This window comes from Balaenoptera borealis, assembly GCF_965194805.1.
Source record: "Balaenoptera borealis genome assembly, chromosome: 17".
Lineage (NCBI taxonomy): Eukaryota > Metazoa > Chordata > Mammalia > Artiodactyla > Balaenopteridae > Balaenoptera > Balaenoptera borealis.
Window position 1 is genome coordinate 21,597,882 of NC_138876.1, and position 22,901 is coordinate 21,620,782.

Sequence of the window (22,901 nt, forward strand, 5' to 3'; positions counted from 1 at the left end):
GTTGTGCTGTGTTAGCTCTCATTTGGTCCCTTGGGGGCTTTTCAAGGACATGGGACTTGCCCTTTCACTGATTCCTTGACTTCTAAATTGTTTGTAAGCTGCTTTTGTTATCTTGTGGTCATTGGTCAGCTGTTAGCATCTGCCTCTAATATAATCTATTTGTGTGGATTTTGCTTTTTCATTAGACTGGAGTGGTTTGTGACTTGGCTAATAAAATAGAGTGATTTTTATTTTTGACTTTGGGAATGGATTTTCCTTTTCCTGGGGCATGCTTTGGCTGTTCAAGTTTTTTCTTTCCCTGGATCTTTAAGGTTGTATATTAGAATATGTATTCTTCTATTTGATGTTCTGTCAGATATTTTATTTAAACCTTTATGTTTAAAGTTTCTTCCAATTTTCATTACCATCTGTTCGTGTTTGTAATTTATGCCAGCATAGATTTCATAACCAGTTAGTGCTTAACGTGAGCCTTACACACTGTTTTAAAGTCAGAATGTAGCCCCAAAGCTCTTCCAGCCTGTGTGCTAGAGTATCTCAGCCTTAGTGTTCAATTAGCATTTTAAAATTCTACTTTCTAATACATGTTAAGCTGTTGTTATTAACTCCTGGTTCTTTGGATGTGGTGATAGTTGCAGCACAGCCTGGAAGCATCTCGGCTGTTGCCCTGTGCCGGCCGGCTTAGGACAGTCTTGTAGGTGGCAGGTGACTGGCAGCCAGGCCCCTCCAGTTAAATATATATTATAAATTATAGCCCATTTCTTTTAAAACACTGTATGGAACAGTATTACTTACTTACTCATCTTTGCTAGTCTGCAGGCTCTTTGGTAGTGGTCCACAGTGAGATTAGGAATTTTCTGGAATACCATCGTCCAGAAAATCATGCTACCAAAAAAATACATAAATATATATTCAGTTAAAATAAACAGTATGCTTAGTGACGTAGTTGGTTTATTTCCTTGCTTCAGTTTCTTACCTTAGCAAGGGCCAGTAACGCATAGCTCGCCAACCAGCAACAGTCCGTGGACCAGACTGTGTAGATCACACACTTACATACCAGTACAGAGTCATATATTCAGCTAAATGCTTGCAGGTACAGAGGATTTTCTTTTGTAATTTAAGAAGGGATGTCGAACTAGATGCTAAGTGATTTTTCCATTAGTCAAAATACACAATTTAGAGCTTTCAGGAGATACGGAAATGCTTCATTTTGTAGCAGTTTTGTCAGTTTTTTGTTTTTGCACGGGGGTCCTTTTCACTCAGGATGAAGATGCCTCAGGGGGTGATCAGGATCAAGAGGAAAGAAGATGGAACAAAAGGACTCAGCAGATGCTTCATGGTCTTCAGGTATGCCTGCGAAGTCCTAGAGAAAAAATTTCATCAAAGGCTTTTGGCAGTGTTTCCTTTAAAAAAAAAAACAAAAAAAAAAACGTTACATGCTATAACCAGAAAGTCTACCTTTGGTGAAACTTTTTCCAAAACCGCACACCTTAAACTATTTTAATACACAAGCTGTTGGGCTAAGAGTAAGCCTGGAAAGCATCCAGGTGAACAGCTTCCCTGCAAAGCAGAACTCCTTTGTGTTTGTACATTTTCTTACTTTTGGTTGAGCAAATTTAATGGGTTGAATCATTAAATTTGTCAAATCATTGTACAGTGTCATTTATCCTTGGGCCTTAATGTGTCAGATACAGAGGAGATATCTTGAGTGTTTATGAAATACCAGGCAAGGTGCTCAGGTCTCCTAAAATAAATTCAAAGGATAGTTAGGTTGACAGTTTTCAGAACTGTGTGCTAGATTTTACTATTTTATCAATTAGATGAAATTGATAGATGAATTGATTAGATTTTATTAATTAGAAAAAATGAGTCGTCTATATTAGGTTGTCCCAAAAATGTTAACTTTGTCCCCTTGCCTTTTTTAATGTGAGAAACACTCTCGTACCATTCAAAAATCTACTCCTAGCCCCCAACAGAATATATACAGTAATACTTTTCTCAGTATCCAAAAGTAGTATCCTTTTAAAATTACTACTTTATTGTGTAGACGATTATTTTCATTTAATTCTTTCTTTTATTTCAGCGAGCTCTCGCTAAAACTGGAGCTGAATCTATCAGTTTGCTTGAGTTGTGTCGAAACACGAACAGAAAGCAAGCTGCAGCAAAGTTCTACAGCTTCTTGGTTCTTAAAAAGCAGCAAGCTATTGAGCTGACACAGGAGGAACCATACAGTGATATCATTGCAACACCTGGACCAAGGTTCCACATTATTTGAGCAGCTAGAAGCATTATAGCTAGTGTTCGTTTCACTAGTGTGTACAAATTGCCCCCATGTGTAGGGCACACAGAACCCTTCAAGAAAATTTAGATTTTTGTGTGTACAAAGTCCCTGCCTCTTTCTTCATGTTTTCTGGTATTTTTAAATTTGTCAATTTCATCTTTTAAGGGAAACTGCTTGTATGGTGTTTGTGTTCTGATGGAGAAAACAAGTACCCCAAGTTTATTTTAACAGTCCAGAACAGATTTGTGCAATATTGGCGCATATAATAATGTTGAGTAGCAGTGGAAAGTCAGGGTTTTTATCTTAGTTCTCGATTATTGCATTGTAAAGGAGAACTTTTCAGGAAAAAATGCCTGACGGTTAATAACTATAGTGTGAATCGTCTTTTCCCATCAGCACCTGGCAGTCTTCTTCGTAACCATTGTGCTTTAGGGATGGTGCCCAAAGCAGAGATTGTCCTCTTAAGTTTTAAAGTATAATTCCACACTTGATCATGGGGTTGTGTGAAATTGTACTGTAACTAATCCCTTTCAGCTACAAAAAAATAGGGCTTGGTTTAAAGTGCCCTATTTTGTAAATCATTCCATTTGAAACTTTTTAATGAATCTTACTATCCTGAAATCTTTTGTTTTAGTGAGGCTCTAAAATGAGCAGAAATAGACTTTTTAGAGTAGAATGAATATAAAAAGCATTTATAACTTTCCAGGAGCTATAAATCAAAGTTTTAAAAAGATGTTTGGATATATTTGAGTATTCAGATCATGAAAATAGAAATTGCTATGCCAACTGAAAGGACAGACTGATGGGAAATCGTACAACTGGTTGACTTAACCTTTAAGCAGACAGTGCTGTAAAAACTAATGGCTTCTCTGATATTTATTATGTTTTAGTACTGATCAGTTTTTCCAGTGCTTGCACACTCTCCTGTGTTTGGAACTCTAATAGCTTTGCAACAGAAATCCAGTATCCGGTTTCCTATAATTTAAGTGAAGAAAAACACATCCAAATAAAGGCTTTAATATTAACAGATCAGATAGCACCAGAAATTATGTGACTGTTATGATTATCAATACATGTCTTAACATTTTAGGGCAAAATTACACACTGAAAGTTCTAGCTTTTAAGTGTTGGCACTTTTGTGGAAAACAAAAATCACTCAGACTTCAGTGTATACCCAGTAATTTTAAATTATGTGAGATGTTTTAAATTTGTGAACTCGTAATTACTGTTTTGATGATTCAGTTTCTTGAGAATGGTAATTGTATAAAATTGCTGTTGCCGCTTTATTTTCACTATGATGTGCCTGTAAACCATGGTTTTTTTTCCCCTTTGTATAAAGACATTGTAGATAATTGAATGTTTGATTATAGAAAGGTCATTAGTTTCTTGTTACACATTTTGTTAGTCTGGTTTTTGTTGCTTATCAGGTTTAATATTGTTCTTGAAAATAGTTGATGCTATGTTATGTATAACTTTTCTAATAAAAGTTGTGTTATAAGCTGTAAATTTTGGAGTATTGGTATTCAGTTGGTGGGACTCCCCAAGAAAACATTGCTTCATCTTTTTTGCCTTATCTTGAATAATTATCCATACAAATAGTAAGTGAACTTTTCAAGAGGTCTTAGAGTGTATTAAGATTCAAATGAGCCCAGTAAATGGCTGGTGCTGAGGAATCTTTGGGGCATAGATACAGCCCTGTAACTGCTAAGTACTATGACATGCCTATGGGTTCTTGGGGCCCTAAACAATTGTAGCCCATGAGCAATGTCCTGCAGATTTTCTGGGTCCATCTGAGAAGCCTACTTTAGCCAGGGCTTTCGGTAGGTAACTTGGAATGTATCCACCTTTGCATTCAAGCATCTGACTTGTCCTGCCACCAGCTGTGAGCTTTAAGACATTGAAGACTTTATGGTTTAAGTAAGCCCTGCTGTATCTTCCGCATACATAGTTTAATACTGTTTATAATAGAAAAACCAATGTTTACTAAACACCAATTAGCCTCAAACCCGAAGATGCTTTAATATGGGGCTCACCACCTGTGGTAAAGACAGCCTAGTAAAGAATTACAGTCTAATATGAAAGTAATGGGAGCCTAGAATACAGCATGCCAAAGTACCTGCAGGTAGTGCAATGAGAAAAAGCTTTTGCTAAGATTTGAAAGATAACTCAGTGTGGTAATGGTTTTATTTCAGGTATAGCAGAACCATGAGTATTCAACTTGGGACTGAAAAGCCTAGGTAGAGATGTGAGAGTGGAATCCTGCCCCTTGACTTCCTTCCTCAACTTAGAGCTAACAAAAGGGTGCACTAGGGCTTTCCTGGTGGCACGGTGGTTCACCTGCCGATGCAGGGGACACAGGTTCAAGCCCTGCTCCGGGAAGGTCCCGCATGCCGCAGAGCTACTAATCCCGTGTGCCACAACTACTAAACCTGTGCTCTAGAGCCCACGTGCCACAACTACTGAAGCCCGCGTGCCTAGAGCCCATGCTCCGCAACAAGAGAAACCACCGCAATGAGAAGCACACGCACCACAACAAAGAGTAGCCCCCGCTCGCCGCAACTAGAGAAAGCCCACGTGCAGCAACGAAGACCCAACACAGCCAAAAATAAATAAATTAATTAATTTTTAAAAGGGGGGGGGCAGTGCAGTAGAGCAATGGGCCAGGGGTGTAGAAACTCAGCTTCAAAATCTTAATTTGATTATGGAGCCTGAAGCTCAAGAAGCTTTATTCTCTATCTGGGCCAGATCGTATACAGCAGAGGTTCTCAACCTTGCTGCCCTTTGTGGTCACCTGAGGAGCTTTAAAAAATACTGGATGTCTGGGTCCTATTTCCTGCAGAATGTTTTTCTGGATTGCTGATGCCCACTGAATACAAAATAACTGAATGGATGGAAGGAAATAAAGTAATAGATCTCCCACAACAATCTTCGAGTAAACATTAGTGCTCCTGCAAGGCATATCTTATTTACTGTGTGGTTTGGAGTAATGCCTGACATGCTGCCACCAGTCCCAGAATTTGAGAAAAATCAGTCAAGTGAAAAGTATACTGGTATTTACAGTTAAATAGCCCAGGGTTGCCTTGAGACTCCATTTACTCAACTATCAATCTGGGTGGTTGGTACAGAACTTGCAGAGTGTTTGTGAAGGGTCCCTAAAAGTGGGCACTCAATAAATGGTGGCTATTGTAAAAATGTTTAAAGCAAGGGATTCATATTAGAAAATGGAGTTCAGGATATGAATCTGATAGAGTGGGATGCAAAATAGGATTATGAGGAGACTAAAGGTCTTTGTAAACACTAGGGAATCTGAGTAAGATGCCAGAAGGAACCTAGAAGATGGTCTCTCTCTGAACATTCCCTCCCTTGCAGCACATTACCTTCCTTCTGCCTTCAGTGCCCTATGAGATGAGCAATCCTGGCTGCAAAGATGGTGACATAGGAGGCTCCTGAACTCCCCTCCTCCCATGGACATACCAAATGTACAGCTGCACATGGAGCAATTTTCTTGGAAAGAAATCCAGAAACCCTAAGCGACTCCTATGCATTGGGTGAAACCAGAACATACCCACGTCAAAGTGGGTAGGAAAGGCTGAGACATGCTTGACATAAACCTCACCCCCGGCACAGCAATAATCAGGAGAGAATTCCAACTTCCAACTTCTCCCTGAAGAGTGGAGGACTTGGACCCCACATTCACCACCACAACTTTTAAGACCCCACCCAAGGGACAGGCCCCCAAAATACCTAATTCTAAAAGCCAGTGGGGCTTGCATCCGGGAGACCCACAAGACTAGCAAGCATTTGTAACAGGTGTGCGAGCACCCGCCACAGCTATCCTCCCAGGGTTCAATGCAAAGGGAGCAAAGACAGGCTCTTATTTGTGTACTTTAAAAGCTGATTCCTAAGGGTCAGGTTTCTAACTGAGCACACTTACAGGGGCTGACTGCAGTCCTCCTCAGACTAGGGAAACCAGCAGACACTCCCCTGCTCTCTCCCTCTAGCTGGCTTCAAGTCACCAGTATATCCCTGAAAGGAGCTTTTACAAGTGTCTTATGCCCCAGCTTTTACGGCTGCTGCCTGAGGGAAAGACCCCTGGATCACCTGACTCTGATAGCCAACAGGGTTCACAAGTTGACATTCACAAGTCCCACAGGACTGCAGCAAACAACAAAGGAGTTCTTAGACTCAGGAGCACGTGCACTTGCACACACACCCCACCCCCCACTGCCATAGACCCAGGCCCAAATCAGAGGGAGCAGGCAAAACGCCACCTGGAAGGTCTAAATACAAACTTCACCAGCTGCTGCCTAAAGGTCCAGCTTCCAACCAGCCTGTATCTATGTGTTGGTCGCAGTCCTCCCCTTTGGGACACTGTCATATCTGGGTACACCCTCAACCACTGAGAGCCAATAAGAACAAAGAAAGCAGCTTGGACCATCACAAAGGCTTGAGAGACAACTAGGAGCATGGGCCAGGCTTACTGATGAGGTTCATCTCTTAACACAAGAACACTTTGTCAAGACTGGGAGAGGTGACTGTTTTGTCTAAGCACAGAAACCAACACAGTCAAAGAAAATGAAGAAACAGAGAAATATGTTACAAACAAAAGAACAAGACAAATATCCAGAAACAGATCTTAATGAAACAGATATAAGTGATTTACCCAATAGACATTTCAAAATAATATATAGATGTTCACTGAAGTCAGGAAAACATTGCATGAACAAAGTGAGAATTTCCATAAAGAGAAAAAATATTTTAAAGTACCAAATAGAAATCACAGAGTGTAAGAATACAATAACTGTACTGAAAAATTCAATAGAGGGGTTCAACAGCAGACTAGTCAAGCAGAAGGAAGAATCAGCAAACTCAAATCCAGGGAGTAGAATTCATCTGGGGTGGGGCTGGGGAACAGAAAGAGAAAGAGAGACAATAGTGTAAGGGACTTATGGGAAATCATTAAGAGGATCAATATACATATTATAGGGGTCCCAAAAAAAGGAGAGAGAAAGAGGCAGAAAGCTTATTCAAAGAAGTCATGGCTGAAAACTTCCCTAACCTGGTCCCACTGGACTGTATACATTTGAATACTTTAAAAGCTGCTGCCTGAGTTTCTGGCTTCCAGTCAGCCTAAATCCAGATGCTGACTGAGATTCTCCTCTTTGGGACACTTACAGGTCTTGGCACACTCTCAACTACTGGGAGCCACTAAAAATAAATCTTCTTGGACAATCACAGAAGTTTGAAAGACAACAAAGAGCTAGACAGGGTTAAACGGTAAGGTTCCTGTCCTACATGAGGCCACTCCTTCAAGACTAGGAGAAGTGACTCATTTACCTAATGCACAGAAACCAACACAGAAAGTCAAGGAAAATGAAGAAAAAGAGAACTATGTTCCAAATGAAAGAACAAGATAAAATCTCAGGAAAAAATCCTTAATGAGATGAAAAGTGATTTATCTGATAAAGAGTTTAAAGTAATGGTCATAAAGGTGCTCACTGAACTCGGGAGAAGAATGGATGAACCCAGTGAGAACTTCAAAAAAAGACAGAAAATGCTGTATAAGAAAGTACCGAACATAAGTCATATTAATGAAGAATACAATAACTGAACTGGAAAAAATCTACTAGAGAGGTTTAACAGCAGACTATATGAAGCACAAAAACTCACCCCATCAGAGCAGGAAAAAAAAAATTGAAGATAGTTTAAGGGACTTATGGGGCAACATCAAGCAGACCAACGTTTGTATTATAGAGGTCTCAGAAGGGAAGAGAAAGAAAAAGTGGCAGAAAATGTATTTGGAGAAGTAATGGCTGAAAAATTTCCTAACCTACTAGAGAAGGTTAAAAGACAAAAGTTTTAGTAAAAAACAATTATAACTACAATAATTAAGGGATACAAAAGATAAAAAGATGTAAAATGTGACATCAAAAATATAAAATTTGGAGGTGGGGGAGAGAATAAAAATGTAGAGCTTTAGAATGCACTCAAACTTGTTATCAAATTAAAATAGACTGCTGTAGATATAAGGTGTTATATGCAAGGCTCATGGTAACCACAAAGCAAAAGTCTATAGCAGATACACAAAAGATAAAGAGAAAGGAATTGAAGCATACTATTAAAGAAAGTCAAACCACAAAGGAAGAGAACAAGAGAAAAAGAAAGGAACAGAGGAACTACAAAACAGCCAGAAAACAATTACCACACAATAAACACACACATATCAATAATTTCTTCAAATGTAAATGGACTAAATTCTCCAGTAAAAAGAAATAAGTCTTTTTTTTTTTTTTAATCCATTCAGCCACCCTATTTCTATAGTGCCTATAGGAGACTCCAGATATAAGGACATACACAGACTTAAAGTAAAGGGATGGGAAAAGATATTCCATGCAAATGGAAACCAGAAGAAAGCTGAGATAGCTATAATTATATCAGACAAAATAGACTAAAATAAACATTATTTAAAATAAACATTTATTTAAAACAAACATTTAAAATAAACATTGTCTCTTCATTAAGAGACAAAAAGGACATTACATAATGATAGAGGTCAATCCAACAAGAAGACAAAACATTTGTAAATATTTATGCACCCAAGATAGGAGTACCTAAATATATAAGACAAATTAATTGAACTAAAAGGAGAAATAGACAGCAAAACAATAAAGGTAGGGACTTTAATACCCCGCTTGCATAAATAAATGGAAAGATATTTCATGCTCATGGATTGGAATAATTAATACTGTTAAAATGTCCATACTACCCAAAGCAATCTACAGATTCAATGCAATCCCTATCAAAATTCTGCTGCCTTTTTTTTCTTAACAGAAACAGAACAAACAATCCTAAAATTTGCATGGAACCATGAAAACCCTGAATAGCCAAAGCAATCTTGATAAAGAATAAAGCTGGAGGCATCACACGCTGTGATTTCAAACTATATTACAAAGCTATAGTAATCAAAGCAGTATGGTATTGTCATAACAACAGACACATAGATCAATGGAACAGGATAGAGAGCCCAAAATTAAACCCATGCATATATGGCCAATTAACTTATGACAAAGGAGCCAAGAATATACAACTGGGAAAGGACAGTGTCTTCAAAAATGGTATTGGGAAAATTGGACAACCACATGCAAAAGAATGAAGCTGGAAATTACATGATAATTAACTATAAATCAATTAAAGTTTGAGTGTAAGACCTGAAACCATAAAACTCCTGGAAGAAAACATAGGTGATAAGCTCCTTGACATCAGTCTTGGCTAAAATTTTTTAGATCTGACCTTAAAAGCAAAGGCAGCAAGCAATACTAACAAAGAGGACTACATCAAATCAAAAGGCTTCTGCACAGCAAAGGAAACCATCAACAAAGTGAAAAGAAAACAAAAAGAATGGGAGAAAATATTTGCAAATTATATATCTGATAAGGGATTAATATCTGAAACATGAAGAAATCATACAACTCAATATCAAAACAAACAATCTAATTTAAAAATGGGCAGAGTGTCTGAATAGACATTTTTCCAAAAAAGAAATACAAATGGCCAACAGGTACATGAAAAGATGCTCATCATCACTAATGATCAGGGAAATGAAAATCAAAACCACAATGAGGTACCACCTCACACCTGTCAGAATGGCTATTATCAAAAAGACAAGAAATAACAAATGTTGGCGAAGATGTGGAGAAAAGGGAATACTTTGTACACTGTTAGTGAGAATGTGAATTGGTGCAGCCACTATGAAAAACAGTATGGAGGTTCCTAAGAAAATTAAAAATAGAGTTTCCATATGATCCAACAAGTCTGCCTCTGGGTATTTATTTATGTGAAGAAATCGAAAACATTAACTCAAGAAGATACACACATGTCCAAATTCATTGCAGCATTATTTACAATAGCCAACATATGGAAACAACCTAAGTGTCTATGATGGATGAATAAAGAAGATATGGTGTGTATGTGTATATTTTATACACAAACACACACAATGGAATATTATTCTGCCATAAAAAAAGAAATGATATGAAATCTCGCCATTTGCGAAAACATGGATGGAACTCGAGGACATTATGCTAAATGAAATAAGTCAGAGAAAATCAAATACCATGTGACATCACTTATATGTGGAATCTAAACAGATAAGCAAACAAAAACTCCCAAAGTCACAGATATGGGGAACAGATTAGTGGTTGCCAGGGGTAGGTGGCGGGGGAGGGGTTGGTAAAATGGGTGAAGGAGGTCAAAATGTACAAACTTTGAGTTATAAAATAAATAAGTCGTGGGGATGTATTTATTTTATTTATAAAATATGTAAGTCACGGTGACTATAGTTGTTAATACTGTATTGCATAATTGAAAGTTGCTAAGAGAGTATATCTTAAAAGTTCTCATCACAAGAAAAAAATTTGTAACTGCGTATGGTGATGGATGTTAACTTGTGGTGATCATTTTGCAATATATACAAATATCAAATCATTATGTTGTATACCTGAAACTAATACAATGATATATGTCAATTATACCTCAATTTAAAATAAGGAAATAATAGCTGAGAACTTTCCAAACCTGGGGAGAGAATTATACATCCAAGTTCACAAAGCTAATATAACCCTATTATCTCAGTGCAAATAAAACCTTATCCAAGACACATTATAACGAACCTGTCAAAAATCAAAAATAAAGAGATAATCCTAACAGCAGCCAAGGAAAAAAAGATAGTAACGTATAAAGAAAGTCCCATTAGGCCTGCTCTCAGCAGATTTCTCAGCTAAAACTCTAGGTCAGGAGAGAAGCAATGATATATTCAAAGTGTTGAAAGAAAAAATTGCCAGCCCAAAATATTCCATCCAGGAAAGCTATCCTTCAGATATGAAGGAGACATAAAGATTTTCCTAGAGCAGAAAAAAAAAATCTGAAGGAGTTCATCACCACTAGACCTGCTTTGCAAGACATGCTAAAAGGGGTTTTTCAAGCTGAAATTTAAAGTTGCCAATTAGTAACATGAAAGCGTACAAAAGTATACAGCATATGGGTAAAAGTAAATATTCAGTCAAACTTAAAAAACTAATTCTGTAGTAGGATGGTGTGTTCACCACTTAACTACAGTATAAACATCAAAAGAAAAGAGTATTAAAAATAATTATAGCTACTATAATTTGTTAATGAATACACAATATAAAAAGTAAATAATGAAAAAAAAAAAAAAAAAGTAAATAATGCATCAAAAACTTAAAAGAGGGAAAGTAAAAGGGTGAAGCTCTTGTAGAAAACTGAAGTTGCTATCAGCTTAAAATAGACTGTTTTATCTATCAGATGTCTTATGTAAGCATCATAATAACCACAAGGCAAAAACCTATAGTAAAAGCACAAAAGATAAAGGGGAAACAGAATATACTATCATAAAAAATCACCAATTTACAAAGGTAGCCAGAAACAGAGGTTAAAAATAAACAATGGAAATATAAAACAAACAGAGAACTATTAATAAGATTCCATTAGTTAAGTCCTTACATATCAGTAATAACTCTAAATATGTGTGGGTTGAATTCACCAATGAAAAGACCCATAATGGCTGGATGGATTAAAATCAAGACCCAACTATATGCTGCCTACAAGAGACTCACTTCAGGTTTAAGGACACACATAGGCTCAGAGTGAAGGGATGGAAAAATATATTCCTTGCCAGTGGAAACAAAAAGTATGTGCAGGTAGCTACACTTGTATCAAACACAGTAGACTTTAAGCCAAAAACATTAATAAGAGACAAAGAAGGTCAATATGTAAGGATAAAGGGGCTTGATTCATCAAGAAGATATAGCAATCATAAATACACATATACCCAACATCAAAGCACCCAAATATATATATTGCTATATAGCAAATATAAACATCTCTGAAGGGAGAAAGAGACAGTAATAGTAGGGAGCTTTAGTACCCCACATTCAACACTGGATAGATCATCTAGACCAAAATTCAAAAATGAAACATTAGACTTAAGCTATACATTAGACCAGATGGACTTAGACATTTACAGAACATTCCATCCAAAAGCAGCAGAATACACATTCTTCTCAAATACACATGGAACATTCTTCAAGGATAGCTATATATTAGGCCATTAAGTCAATAAATATAAGAAGACTGAAATCATATCAATCATCTTTTCTGACCACAGTGGTATGAAACTAGAAATCCATTACAAGAGGAAAACTACAATATGCACAAATACATGGAGATAAAACAAAATGCTCCTAAGCAATCAATGGGTTGAAAAAGAAATTGAAAGAGAAATCAAAAATATCTTGGGGCAAATAAAAATTGGAAATACAACATACCAAAACTTATGGGATGCAGCAGAAGCAGTTATAAGAGGGAAGTTTATAGCAGTAAACACTTACATGAAGAAAAAAGAAAGGGCTTCCCTGGTGGCGCAGTGGTTGAGAATCCGCCTGCCAATGTAGGGGACACGGGTTCGATCCCTGGCCCGGGAAGATCCCACATGCTGCGGAGCAACTAAGCCTGTGTGCCACAACTACTGAGCCCATGTGCCACAACTACTGAAGCCCAGGTGCCTAGAGCCCATGCTCTGCACCAAGAGAAGCCACGACAATGCGAAGCCCACGCACCACAACAAAGAGTAGCCCCCACTCGCTGCAACTAGAGAAAGCCCGTGCACAGCAACGAAGACCCAACGCAGCCAAAAATAAAAACAAACAAATAAATTAATTAAAAAAGGAAAAAAGAAAGATCTCAAATAGCCAACCTAACTTTACATGTTAAGGAACTATAAAAAAGAAAAACCTAAGTCTAAGGTTAGTAGAAGGAAGGAAATAACAAATTCAAGTGGAAATCAATGAAATAGAGACTAAAAAAGACATTAGGAAAAAAATCAATGAACCTAAGAGCTGTTTTTTTTGAAAAGATAAATAAAATAGACAAACCTTTAGGTAGGCTAACTCATAAAGAAGAACTTATTAGAAATAATATAAATAATATTAGAAATGAAAGGGGAGATATTACAATTGATAACACAGAAATACAAAGTATTATAAGAGAATATTATGAATAATAAACACATGCCAACTTAGAATAGTGGATAAATTTCTACAACCTACCAAGACTGAATTATGAATAAATAGAAAATCTGAACAGAAAAATCATGAGTGGTAAGATTGAGTCAGTAATCAAAAACCATCCGATAACAAAAAAAAGCCCAGGAGCAAATGGATTCACTGGTGAATTCCACCAAACATCTGAAGAGGAATTAAAACCAATCTTTCTCAACCTTTCCAAAAAATAGAAGAGGAGGGAACACATGCAAATTCATCTTACCAGGCCAGCATTACCCTGATACCAAAAACAGACAAGGATACTACAAGAAAACTATAGACCAATAACCCTGAGGAACATAAACACAAAAATCCTCAATAAAATATTAGCAAACTGATTATAACAGCATATTAAAAGGATCATATGCCATAATCAAGTGAGATTTATTCCAGGGACGTAAGGATGGATCCACATCTGCAAATCAATGAATGTGATACACTTCATTAACAAAAGGATAAAAATCAATAGATGCAGAGAAAACATTTGACAAAATTCAACATCTTTCATTATAAAATCTCTCAACAAAATGGGTATAGAGGCAATGTACCTCAACATAATAAAGGTCATATATGACAAGCCCACAGCTAACATCATACTAAATGGTGCAAGGCTGAAAATTTTTTTCTCTAAGATCATGAACAAGGCAAGAATGCCATTACTTTAATTACTTACTTACTTAACTTACTTTACTTACTCAATTTACGTACTTACTTTGCTTACTTACTTACTTACTTAACTTACTTACTTACTTTACTTACTTACTTTACTTACTTTGCTTACTTACTTACTTACTTTACTTCTTTCCTTCCTTCCTTTACTTACTTCCCTTCCTTCCTTTTTCCTTCCTTCCTTCCTTTTTCCTTCCTTTTTCCTTCCTTCCTCCCTCCCTCCCTCCCTCCCTCCTTTCTTCCTTCCTTCCTTCCTTCCTGCATTGGGTCTTCATTACCATGCACGGGCTTTCTCTAGTTGTGGTGAGCAGGGGCTACTCTTCATTGCAGTGGCCAGGCTTCTCATTGCAGTGGCTTCTCTTGTTGCACAGCACGGGCTCTAGGCACATGGGCTTCAGTACTTGTGGCATGCGGGCTTCAGTAGTTGTGGCTCGCGGGCTCTAGAGCACAGTTTCAGTAGTTGTGGTGCATGGGCTTCGTTGCTCTGCAGCATGTGGGATCTTCCCGGACCAGGTCTCAAACCCATGCCCCCTGCATTGGCAGGTGGATTCTTAACCGCTGTGCCACCAGGGAAGCCCTCTTTTTTTTTTTTAATTTTTACTTTATTTTTGGCTGCATTGGGTCTTCGTTGCTGTGCACGGGCTTTCTCTAGTTGCGGCTAGTGGGGGCTACTCTTCATTGTGCGGGCTTCTCATTGCGGTGGCTTCTCCTGTTGCAGAGCACGGGCTCTAGGTGCACAGGCTTCAGTAGTTGCGGCGCACAGGCTCAGTAGTTGTGGCTCGGGGGCTCTAGAGTGCAGGCTCAGTAGTTGTGGCGCATGGCCTTAGTTGCTCCACAGCATGTGGGATCTTCCCGGACCAGGGCTTGAACCCGTGTCCCCTGCATTGGCAGGCAGATTCTTAACCACTGTGCCACGAGGGAAGCCCAGGGAAGCCCTCTTTAAACTTTTATTAAAAATAGTACTAGAGGGCTTCCCTGGTGGCACAGTGGTTGAGAGTCTGCCTGCTAATGTGGGGGATGTGGGTTTGAGCCCTGGTCTGGGAGGATCCTACATGCCGCGGAGCAACTAGGCCCGTGAGCCACAATTACTGAGCCTGCGCGTCTGGAGCCTGTGCTCTGCAACAAGAGAGGCCGCGACAGTGAGGCCCATGTACCGTGATGAAGAGTGGCCCCCACTTGCCGCAACTAGAGAAAGCCCTCGCACAGAAACAAAGACCCAACACAGCCAAAAATAAATAAATAAATAAATAAATAAATTAAAAAAAATAGTACTAGAAGTCCTACCCAGGGCATTTAGGCAAGAAAAAGAAAGAAAAGGCATCCAAATCAGAAAATAAGAAGTAAAGTTTTATCTATTTACAGGTGACATGATATTATATATAGAAAACCCTAAAGATTCTCCCCCCAAAAAATTGTTAGAATAAACAAATTTAGTAAAGTTGCAGGATACAAAATCAGCTGTGTTTCAACACACTAACAATGAACTATTGGAAGGAGAAATTAAGAAAACAATCTGATTTACAACTGCATCAAAAAGAATAAAATACCTAGGAATAAATTTTACCAAGGAGGTGAAAGACCTATACATTGATAACTATACAATATTGATGAAAGAAATTGAAGAAGACATGAAAAATGGAAAGATACTCTGAGCTTATGAATTAGAAGAATTAATATTGTTAAATATCCATACTACCCAATGCAAAATACAGATTCAATGTAATCCTTATCAAAATTCCAACAGAAATAAAACAATCCTAAAATTTGTATGGAATGACAAAAGACCCTGAATAGCCAAAGCAGTTTTGAGAAAGAGCAAAGCTGGAGGCATCACACTTCCTGATTTCAAACTATATTACAGAGCTCTAGTAATTAAAACAGCACAGGATTGGCCTGAAAACAGACACACAGATCAATGAACTAGAATAGGGAGCTCAGAGATAAACCCACTCATATACAATTATTTGATTTACAACAAAGGAGCCAAGAATACTCAATAGGGAAAGGATAGTCTCAATAAATGGCATTGGGATAACTGGGTAGCACCTGCAAAAGAATGAAAATGGACCCCTATCTTATACCATACACAAAAATTAACTCAAAATGGATTAAAGACTTGAATATAAGACCTCAAACTGTAAAACTCCTAGAAGAAAACATAGAGTATAAACTCCTCGACATTGGTCTTGGAAATGATTTTTTGGATTTGACACCAAAAGCAAAGGCAACAAAAGCAAAAATAAGTAAGTGAGACTACATCAAAGAAAAAACCTTCTGCACAAAGGAAACCATCAAAAAAATGAAAAGGCAACCTACAGAATGGGAGAAAATATTTGTAAATCATCTATTTGATAAGAGGTTAATATTCAAATTATACAAAGCAATCATACAACTCAAGGGCAAAAAAAAAATTTTTTTAAAAGGACAGAGGAACTGAATAGATATTTTTTCAAAAAAAAACATACAAATGGCCAAAGGTACATAAAAAGGTGTTCAGCATCTATAACTATCAGGGAAATGTAAATCAAAACCACGACGAGATATCACCTCACACCAGCTAGAATGGCTATCATCAAAGAATAAGCCAAGATAAGAAAACAACTTAAGTGTTTGTCAACAAATAAATGGGTAAAGAAAATGTGGTAAATACACAACACACACAGTGGAATATTATTCAGTCATGAGAAGGAGGAAATCCTGCTGTTTGCCATAACATGGATGGACCTTGAGGGCATTACACTAAGTGAAATAAGTCAGAGAAAGACAAATACTGTATGATATCACTTACCTGTGGAATCTAAAAGAGCTGAACTCACAGAAGCAGAGAGTAGACTGGTAGGACCAGGGGCTGAGAGGTGGGGGAAAAAGGGAGATGTTGGTCAGAGTATAAACTTTCAGTTATGAGATGAATCTGGGAATCTAATGTGTACTATGGTGATTATTGTTAATAATATTTTATTATATTCTTGAAAGTTGCTGAGAGTGTAGATATTAAATGTTCTCCCCACAAAAAAGAAATGGTAATTATGTGAAGAGATGGAGGTGTTAGCTAACACTATGGTGGTAATAACTGTGTACTAGATAAGTGTATCAAATCAACGTGCTGTGCACTTTAAATTATACAATGTTATATGTCAATATTATCTCAATAAAGCTAGGGGAAAATAAAACTAAAAATGAATGAAGTGAAAGGAATGAATGATTGTTATAGTTAATTGGCAAAACTTTCCCTCTTTCTTCTAAAGAAATTGCAGGCTTTAATATACATTCTTCTAAGGATCTTTCTCCAAAAAAATTAAACTATATAGTGCTAAATAATTGAAAAATAATCACACTTTTTTAGAAGTCAGAAGGGGTCACCTGTGATAGTCCTAATCCAAAGGCAGGTAAACACCCACACCATTTAGAAAAATGCTGTTAAATTTCTAAGGTGGCATGACCTACTGGTTAGTATAATACAATCCAATAAGTACCATTATATATGTCTCCTGTCATAACATGTCTCTCGAAACCATGTAAAAAAATGAGAAAAGGGGCTTCCCTGGTGGCGCAGTGGTTGAGAATCTGCCTGCCAATGCAGGGGACACGGGTTCGAGCCCTGGTCTGGGAAGATCCCACATGCCGCGGAGCAACTAGGCCTGTGAGCCACAACTACTGAGCCTGCGCGTCTGGAGCCTGTGCTCCGCAACAAGAGAGGCCGCGATAGTGAGAGGCCCACGCACCGCGATGAAGAGTGGCCCCCACTTGCCGCAACTAGAGAAAGCCCTCGCACAGAAACGAAGAACCAACACAGCCAAAAATAAATAAATAAATTTTTTAAAAAAGAGAAAATATCACGTGAGACCCCCTAGTAGAAAAATTGCTAGCTTCACAATCAGGCACAGTTGGATTTAAAGCCCAGCTCTGTCACTTACCACTAGTGTGCCTTGGGCAAACCTCTTCCCTTCCCTGAGCCTCAGTTTCCTCATCCATAAGGTTGGGTAGCAAGATCTACCTCATGGGGTTTGTGAGGATCAAATGAAATACTCTATGAATGCAACAGGCATCAAGCCAGGCTGGTACCTAGAAAGTATCAGGAAGCATGTAGCTACATCCATCTAAGCATTTCTTTCTTTTGTCACTATACGCACATTATCACAAAAAGCAATTAATTTCTACAAGTCTCTAAGTTTCTCCTAGAAAAGTAATTTAAGAATTTATCGCTTATAAAACCTGGAGGCTAAGGGCATACACAGACAAATAGCTCTGTTCTGTAAACATAGGAAGCAATCCCTGGACATGACCTCCCAGGTGGAGTTGGGGGCCCTGGGGCATTAGTAGGTAACTGGAGCCACTTATTTTGACTACCTTCTTTTCTTTTTAAAAAATTTTGTTGGAGTCTAGTTGATTTACAACGTTGTGTTAGTTTCAGGTGTACAGCAAAGTGAATCAGTTACACATATACATATATCCACTCTTTTTTAGATTCTTTTCCCATATAGGCCATTACAGAGTATTGAGTTCCCTGTGCTGTTCAGCAGGTTCTTATTAAAGTTATCTATTTTATATATAGTAGTGTGTATATGTCAATCCCAATCTCCCAATTTATCCCTCCCCTTCCCTTTCCCCCCTAGTAACCGTAAGTTTGTTTTCTACGTCTGTGACTCTATTTCTGTTTTGTAGATAAGTTCATTTGTACCCTTTTTTTTAGATTCCACATGTAAGTGATGTCACTCTGTTCCTGCCTTATAGTCTTGCTTTCATGCTGTTTCCTCTAAACATTCTTACGTTATTGTCAACTAGTAAATCAACATAGGAATTTAAAATGGTGGGAGGGGAGGGAGGCTCTTATATCAAGAACATGCTTCCAGGAGCGTCTTCTTCCTGTTCAGTATTCCGCCTGCTTCTCTCCCAGCCGTGCTTCTGTCAGGAGTGCAAATGCTTAGCCTCTGCAGGTAATGGAAATGAGTGAAGTGGCCGGGTGTGCAGCAATAGAGGGAGGGGAAGGACAGTGGCGGATTGGATAAACAGAGGTGGGAGGGGTGGGCGGTGTCTGCTAAAATCTCACCAACTGCTGGTTCAGAAAAGACCCAGCATTGCCACATTTGGGGGTTTGTCAAAAGAGGCCAGGAATCCAGATTCTTATGTGAATACTCCTGATTTTTAAATGTGATATATTATCCAAAATTGTTTTCAACCTCACACAGACCCAGCCCATTACCCTCAGGTTTGTGGCTTCTGTTGAGCTGAGTATGAAGGCTGTTAGGAAAGCAATTTTGAGCCACTAAAGCAAAGCTTCCAGGGCTCTTTTCTCTGTCACAGCTTCAAAGACCACAGGTTGGCTGCTGCTTCTTTAAAGTACACTGTCTTCATTTTTCCCAAGGCCTTTATTTGATTCTCTAGGCCCAGAGAGAGAATTCTTACTTGACTTTATGCTTCAACTTATGGCCTGCTACTGCCTTGTGTGATAACCATTGTATAACCATTATACGAGCATATAACCTAACGGAAACCTCTTCTCAGAAGCAGGGCTAGAAAAAAATTAAACCTAGGGACAAAAGTCTCATCCTGTCAAATTTCCCAAAGCCCAACGATGCAGTGATTCTCAGATGTTACGAATGAAGGAGTCGTGTGGGAGACTGTGAATCTGCAGGCTTGAAATTTGGCCCAGGTATCTGCATTTTTAACAAGCATTCCTGTGGTTCTGAGGCAGGCAATTCCCAGATGACATTTTTAGAGGCCACAATTTAGCTTTATCCTCAGAGTTGCCGTTTCAAACACTTGGCCAGCATCTGGAGCCCCAACTGGAGAGAGGAGGAGCCCTCCGTGATCAGTTATTATTTATGCTCTAGGACTAATTAGTTCTCAATTGGCCAACAGCTGTTCAGTGGGAAATTCCCATACATTTCAAAGAGGGAATGAAGCTCCCCAAGTTGGGCAAACTGATACAGTGTTATTTCCAGAGGGCATCTGGTCAAAGGGGTTCTCAAGTCCCTCTCTAATTATCCCAGCTGCTGGCAGTCTCCTACATGCTAGGAGAATGAGTAAGAGGGCCAGTGGATGGATAATAATCATGTCAACGGCAATCATCAAAACATCGATAGGTATACTAAGTGAAGTCAGAGAAAGACAAATATCATATGATATCACTCATATATGGAATCTAATTTTTAAAAATGATTCAAATGAATTTAATTACAAAACAGAAACAGACTGACAGATTTCAAAAATAAACTTATGGTTACCAAAGGGGAAACGTAATTGGGAGGAGGATAAATTAGGAGCTTGGGATGAACAGATACACACTACTATACATAAAATAGATAACCAACAAGGACCTACTATATAGCACAGAGAACTCTACTCAATATTCTGTAATAGCCTATATGGAAAAAGAATCTGAAAAAGAATGAATATATGTATATGTATAACTGAATCACTTTACTGTACACCTGAAATTAATACAACATTGTAAATCAACTATACACCAATAAAATTTTTTAAAAATTGATAGATTCTCTTTATTGAGTTTGGCCTAGCTGAGGGCATGGGATTGGAATAAGCAGAAGGTGGGTTGAATAACAGCTCTGTCTCTAATTAGAAACCATGGGGACTGCCTTAACTTCTCTACATCTTGCTTCTCTACTGCAAAAGCTCATAAGGATCCCATGAGGATTAAATAATATAATGCAAACAAAGCACTTATCATAGTGCTTGGCCTGTGGTCACTGCTCTTTATCTATTAGCTGTTGTTCAGGCTACAAATATTTGAGTGCTTTACTCTGAGCAAGGCATGATTCTAGTTGCCTGGTATACTGACATGAACAAGATAAACATGGTTCCTGGCCTCACAGAGCTACGTTTCTGGTAAGTTCAAGGGAATCAGGACAGCTTCTCCAAAGAAATAAATCCTTCTTTGATTTCCCCAAAGGAATTATTTCCCCTGTCTTCTCTGTTTCCACTATATTTTACTTATACATTTTTTTTTTTTTTCGTTGCGCCGGGTCTTAGTTGCAGCAGGCGGGCTCCTCAGTTGCAGCTCATGGGCTCCTTAGTTGCAGCAGGTGGGCTCTTAGTTTTGGCATGCATGTGGGATCTAGTTCCCTGACCAGGGATCAAACCCAGGCCCCCTGTGTTGGGAGTGCAGAGTCTTACCCACTGCGCCACCAGGGAAGTCCCTATACCTCTTTTATGAAACATCACAATATACTGTAATTTACCTGCTTACTTGTCCTTCTTCTGACTACTTGACATGAACTTCCGGAGGACTTGTCTGTAATCGCAGAACTCCCTAGCCCAGTGAGGGACTCTGAGCGGGGTGTGATCGTTTTTATTGTATTCAGCATCACCAGTGGCAAAGGATGAAAATAAAGTAACTCATCAAGCCAATGTCTGTAGATATTGGTCTTAAGAGTAGAATATGAATTCTTATGGTTTTTAAAGGCTCATAATCTTGCCTTAAAAAGTAAGGAAAGAAGAAAAACTAACAGGAGGGAAGAATAATTTATCTGCCAGCTTCCATCTCCCAGTGGGCAACGGTTTGCTCCATGGGACATTAACTACCCACCCCTTCTGGAAAAAGCCCCAAGGCAGGAGGCTGGAGGCTCTGGTAGGGTTTGCGCCTGTAAGGTTGGTGCAAAGCCCACCTAGCAGAGGTAGCTGGATCACAGCAAAGAGCCAAAGGCCCAAGATTCAGGTAATACTTTTACTAGTTTAGAAGAGAGCCCTTCAGAGTTTAAATAAGTGGTCAGATACAGAAGAATACTTGACTTGGGATTCTAAATCCCCACAATAATTTTTTGGGGGGGACAAATGTGCTAAGTACACTGGATGGGAAAACAGAGCAATTCCGGTGCTCAACCAGAAGAGGGGTGGCAAGATGAACAAGGAATCAGCCTTGCCCGCTTCCAGAACAATGTTTCCCAGGCCCCCCACTGAGTAGACCAGACCTCTAATGCCTACACAGTCTTGCCAACCCCGGGTCACAGTGACAGCCATCAGGGTGTCAGAGAGAGGCTTTCTTCTTGACACACATAGACTCCCAGCACCTTGGGCCGTGCAGATGGGTGTCCAGGAGGTCAGCACACACAAAGACTTCTTGAAAAAGACTGACTCCATTTTTTACAAGTTGTTTTACAGACATCAAAACAGTCCAAAAAGTGATTTATATATTTTTTTGCATCATAAATAAAGATGCTGTGTAATGAAAAAAACAAAAGCAGCTTTGCTTTCTAGGAAACAACAGTGTCACTTCCTTCACATGCCGTTTGAAATGCAATAGCAGGTCGTAAATCCTGAGTTTCTTACCCAAGCAATCCCAAATGTGTTTAGATTGACTCTGCTGAAATAACAGAGATGGCCATATTTGCTTGATTATAAAAGCTGCATATGAAATGTTATCCCCTACTTTACCAAGCCCCCTGATCATGATGGGCACTAAATGAGGTTACGTATGTGCACAGACTTTGCTATCTGGAGAGCTCCACAAACGTAGTTAAAATAATAACACAGCTTCCTCAGGAAGAAGAGAGAGCATATTAGGTGAAGATAAGGTTAGGTCTTAATCTACAAGTCAATTTCACAGAAGGTAAGAGGATACCACATAGTTAAGGTTGAGTTCTCGGCCAACTATTTCAAGTATTATAAACGTAATAGTTTGGGGGAATTTCAGCACTTAATGCTTTTCCTGATGAGACTCTGGGGAAGCAACAACTTTCCACAAACTTTTTGAAACTTTGACACAGTCACTGGCTTCAAAAAAACATACACTAAAGGATAAAATTAATGAAGAGGGATATTTTCAACTTGACACATTTATTGAACATCAGACACTGCTAATAGCATATAAAAACATAATC

The 22,901-nt window shown here is 38.5% G+C and overlaps 1 protein-coding gene across 2 annotated transcripts in view; it reads left to right on the top strand.

Moving 5' to 3' along the window:
- RAD21 (RAD21 cohesin complex component) overlaps nucleotides 1–3,784 on the top strand; it is a 28,092-nt gene extending 24,308 nt beyond the window's left edge. For both annotated transcript variants that reach the window (XM_082364326.1, XM_082364327.1), the window contains 2 exons: nucleotides 1,261–1,344; nucleotides 2,081–3,784. In XM_082364326.1, the coding sequence (XP_082220452.1) occupies nucleotides 1,261–1,344; nucleotides 2,081–2,272 (276 nt within the window). In that variant the 3' untranslated portion in view covers nucleotides 2,273–3,784. The remainder of the gene's footprint in view (nucleotides 1–1,260; nucleotides 1,345–2,080) is intronic.
- Nucleotides 3,785–22,901: the final 19,117 nt, after the last annotated feature.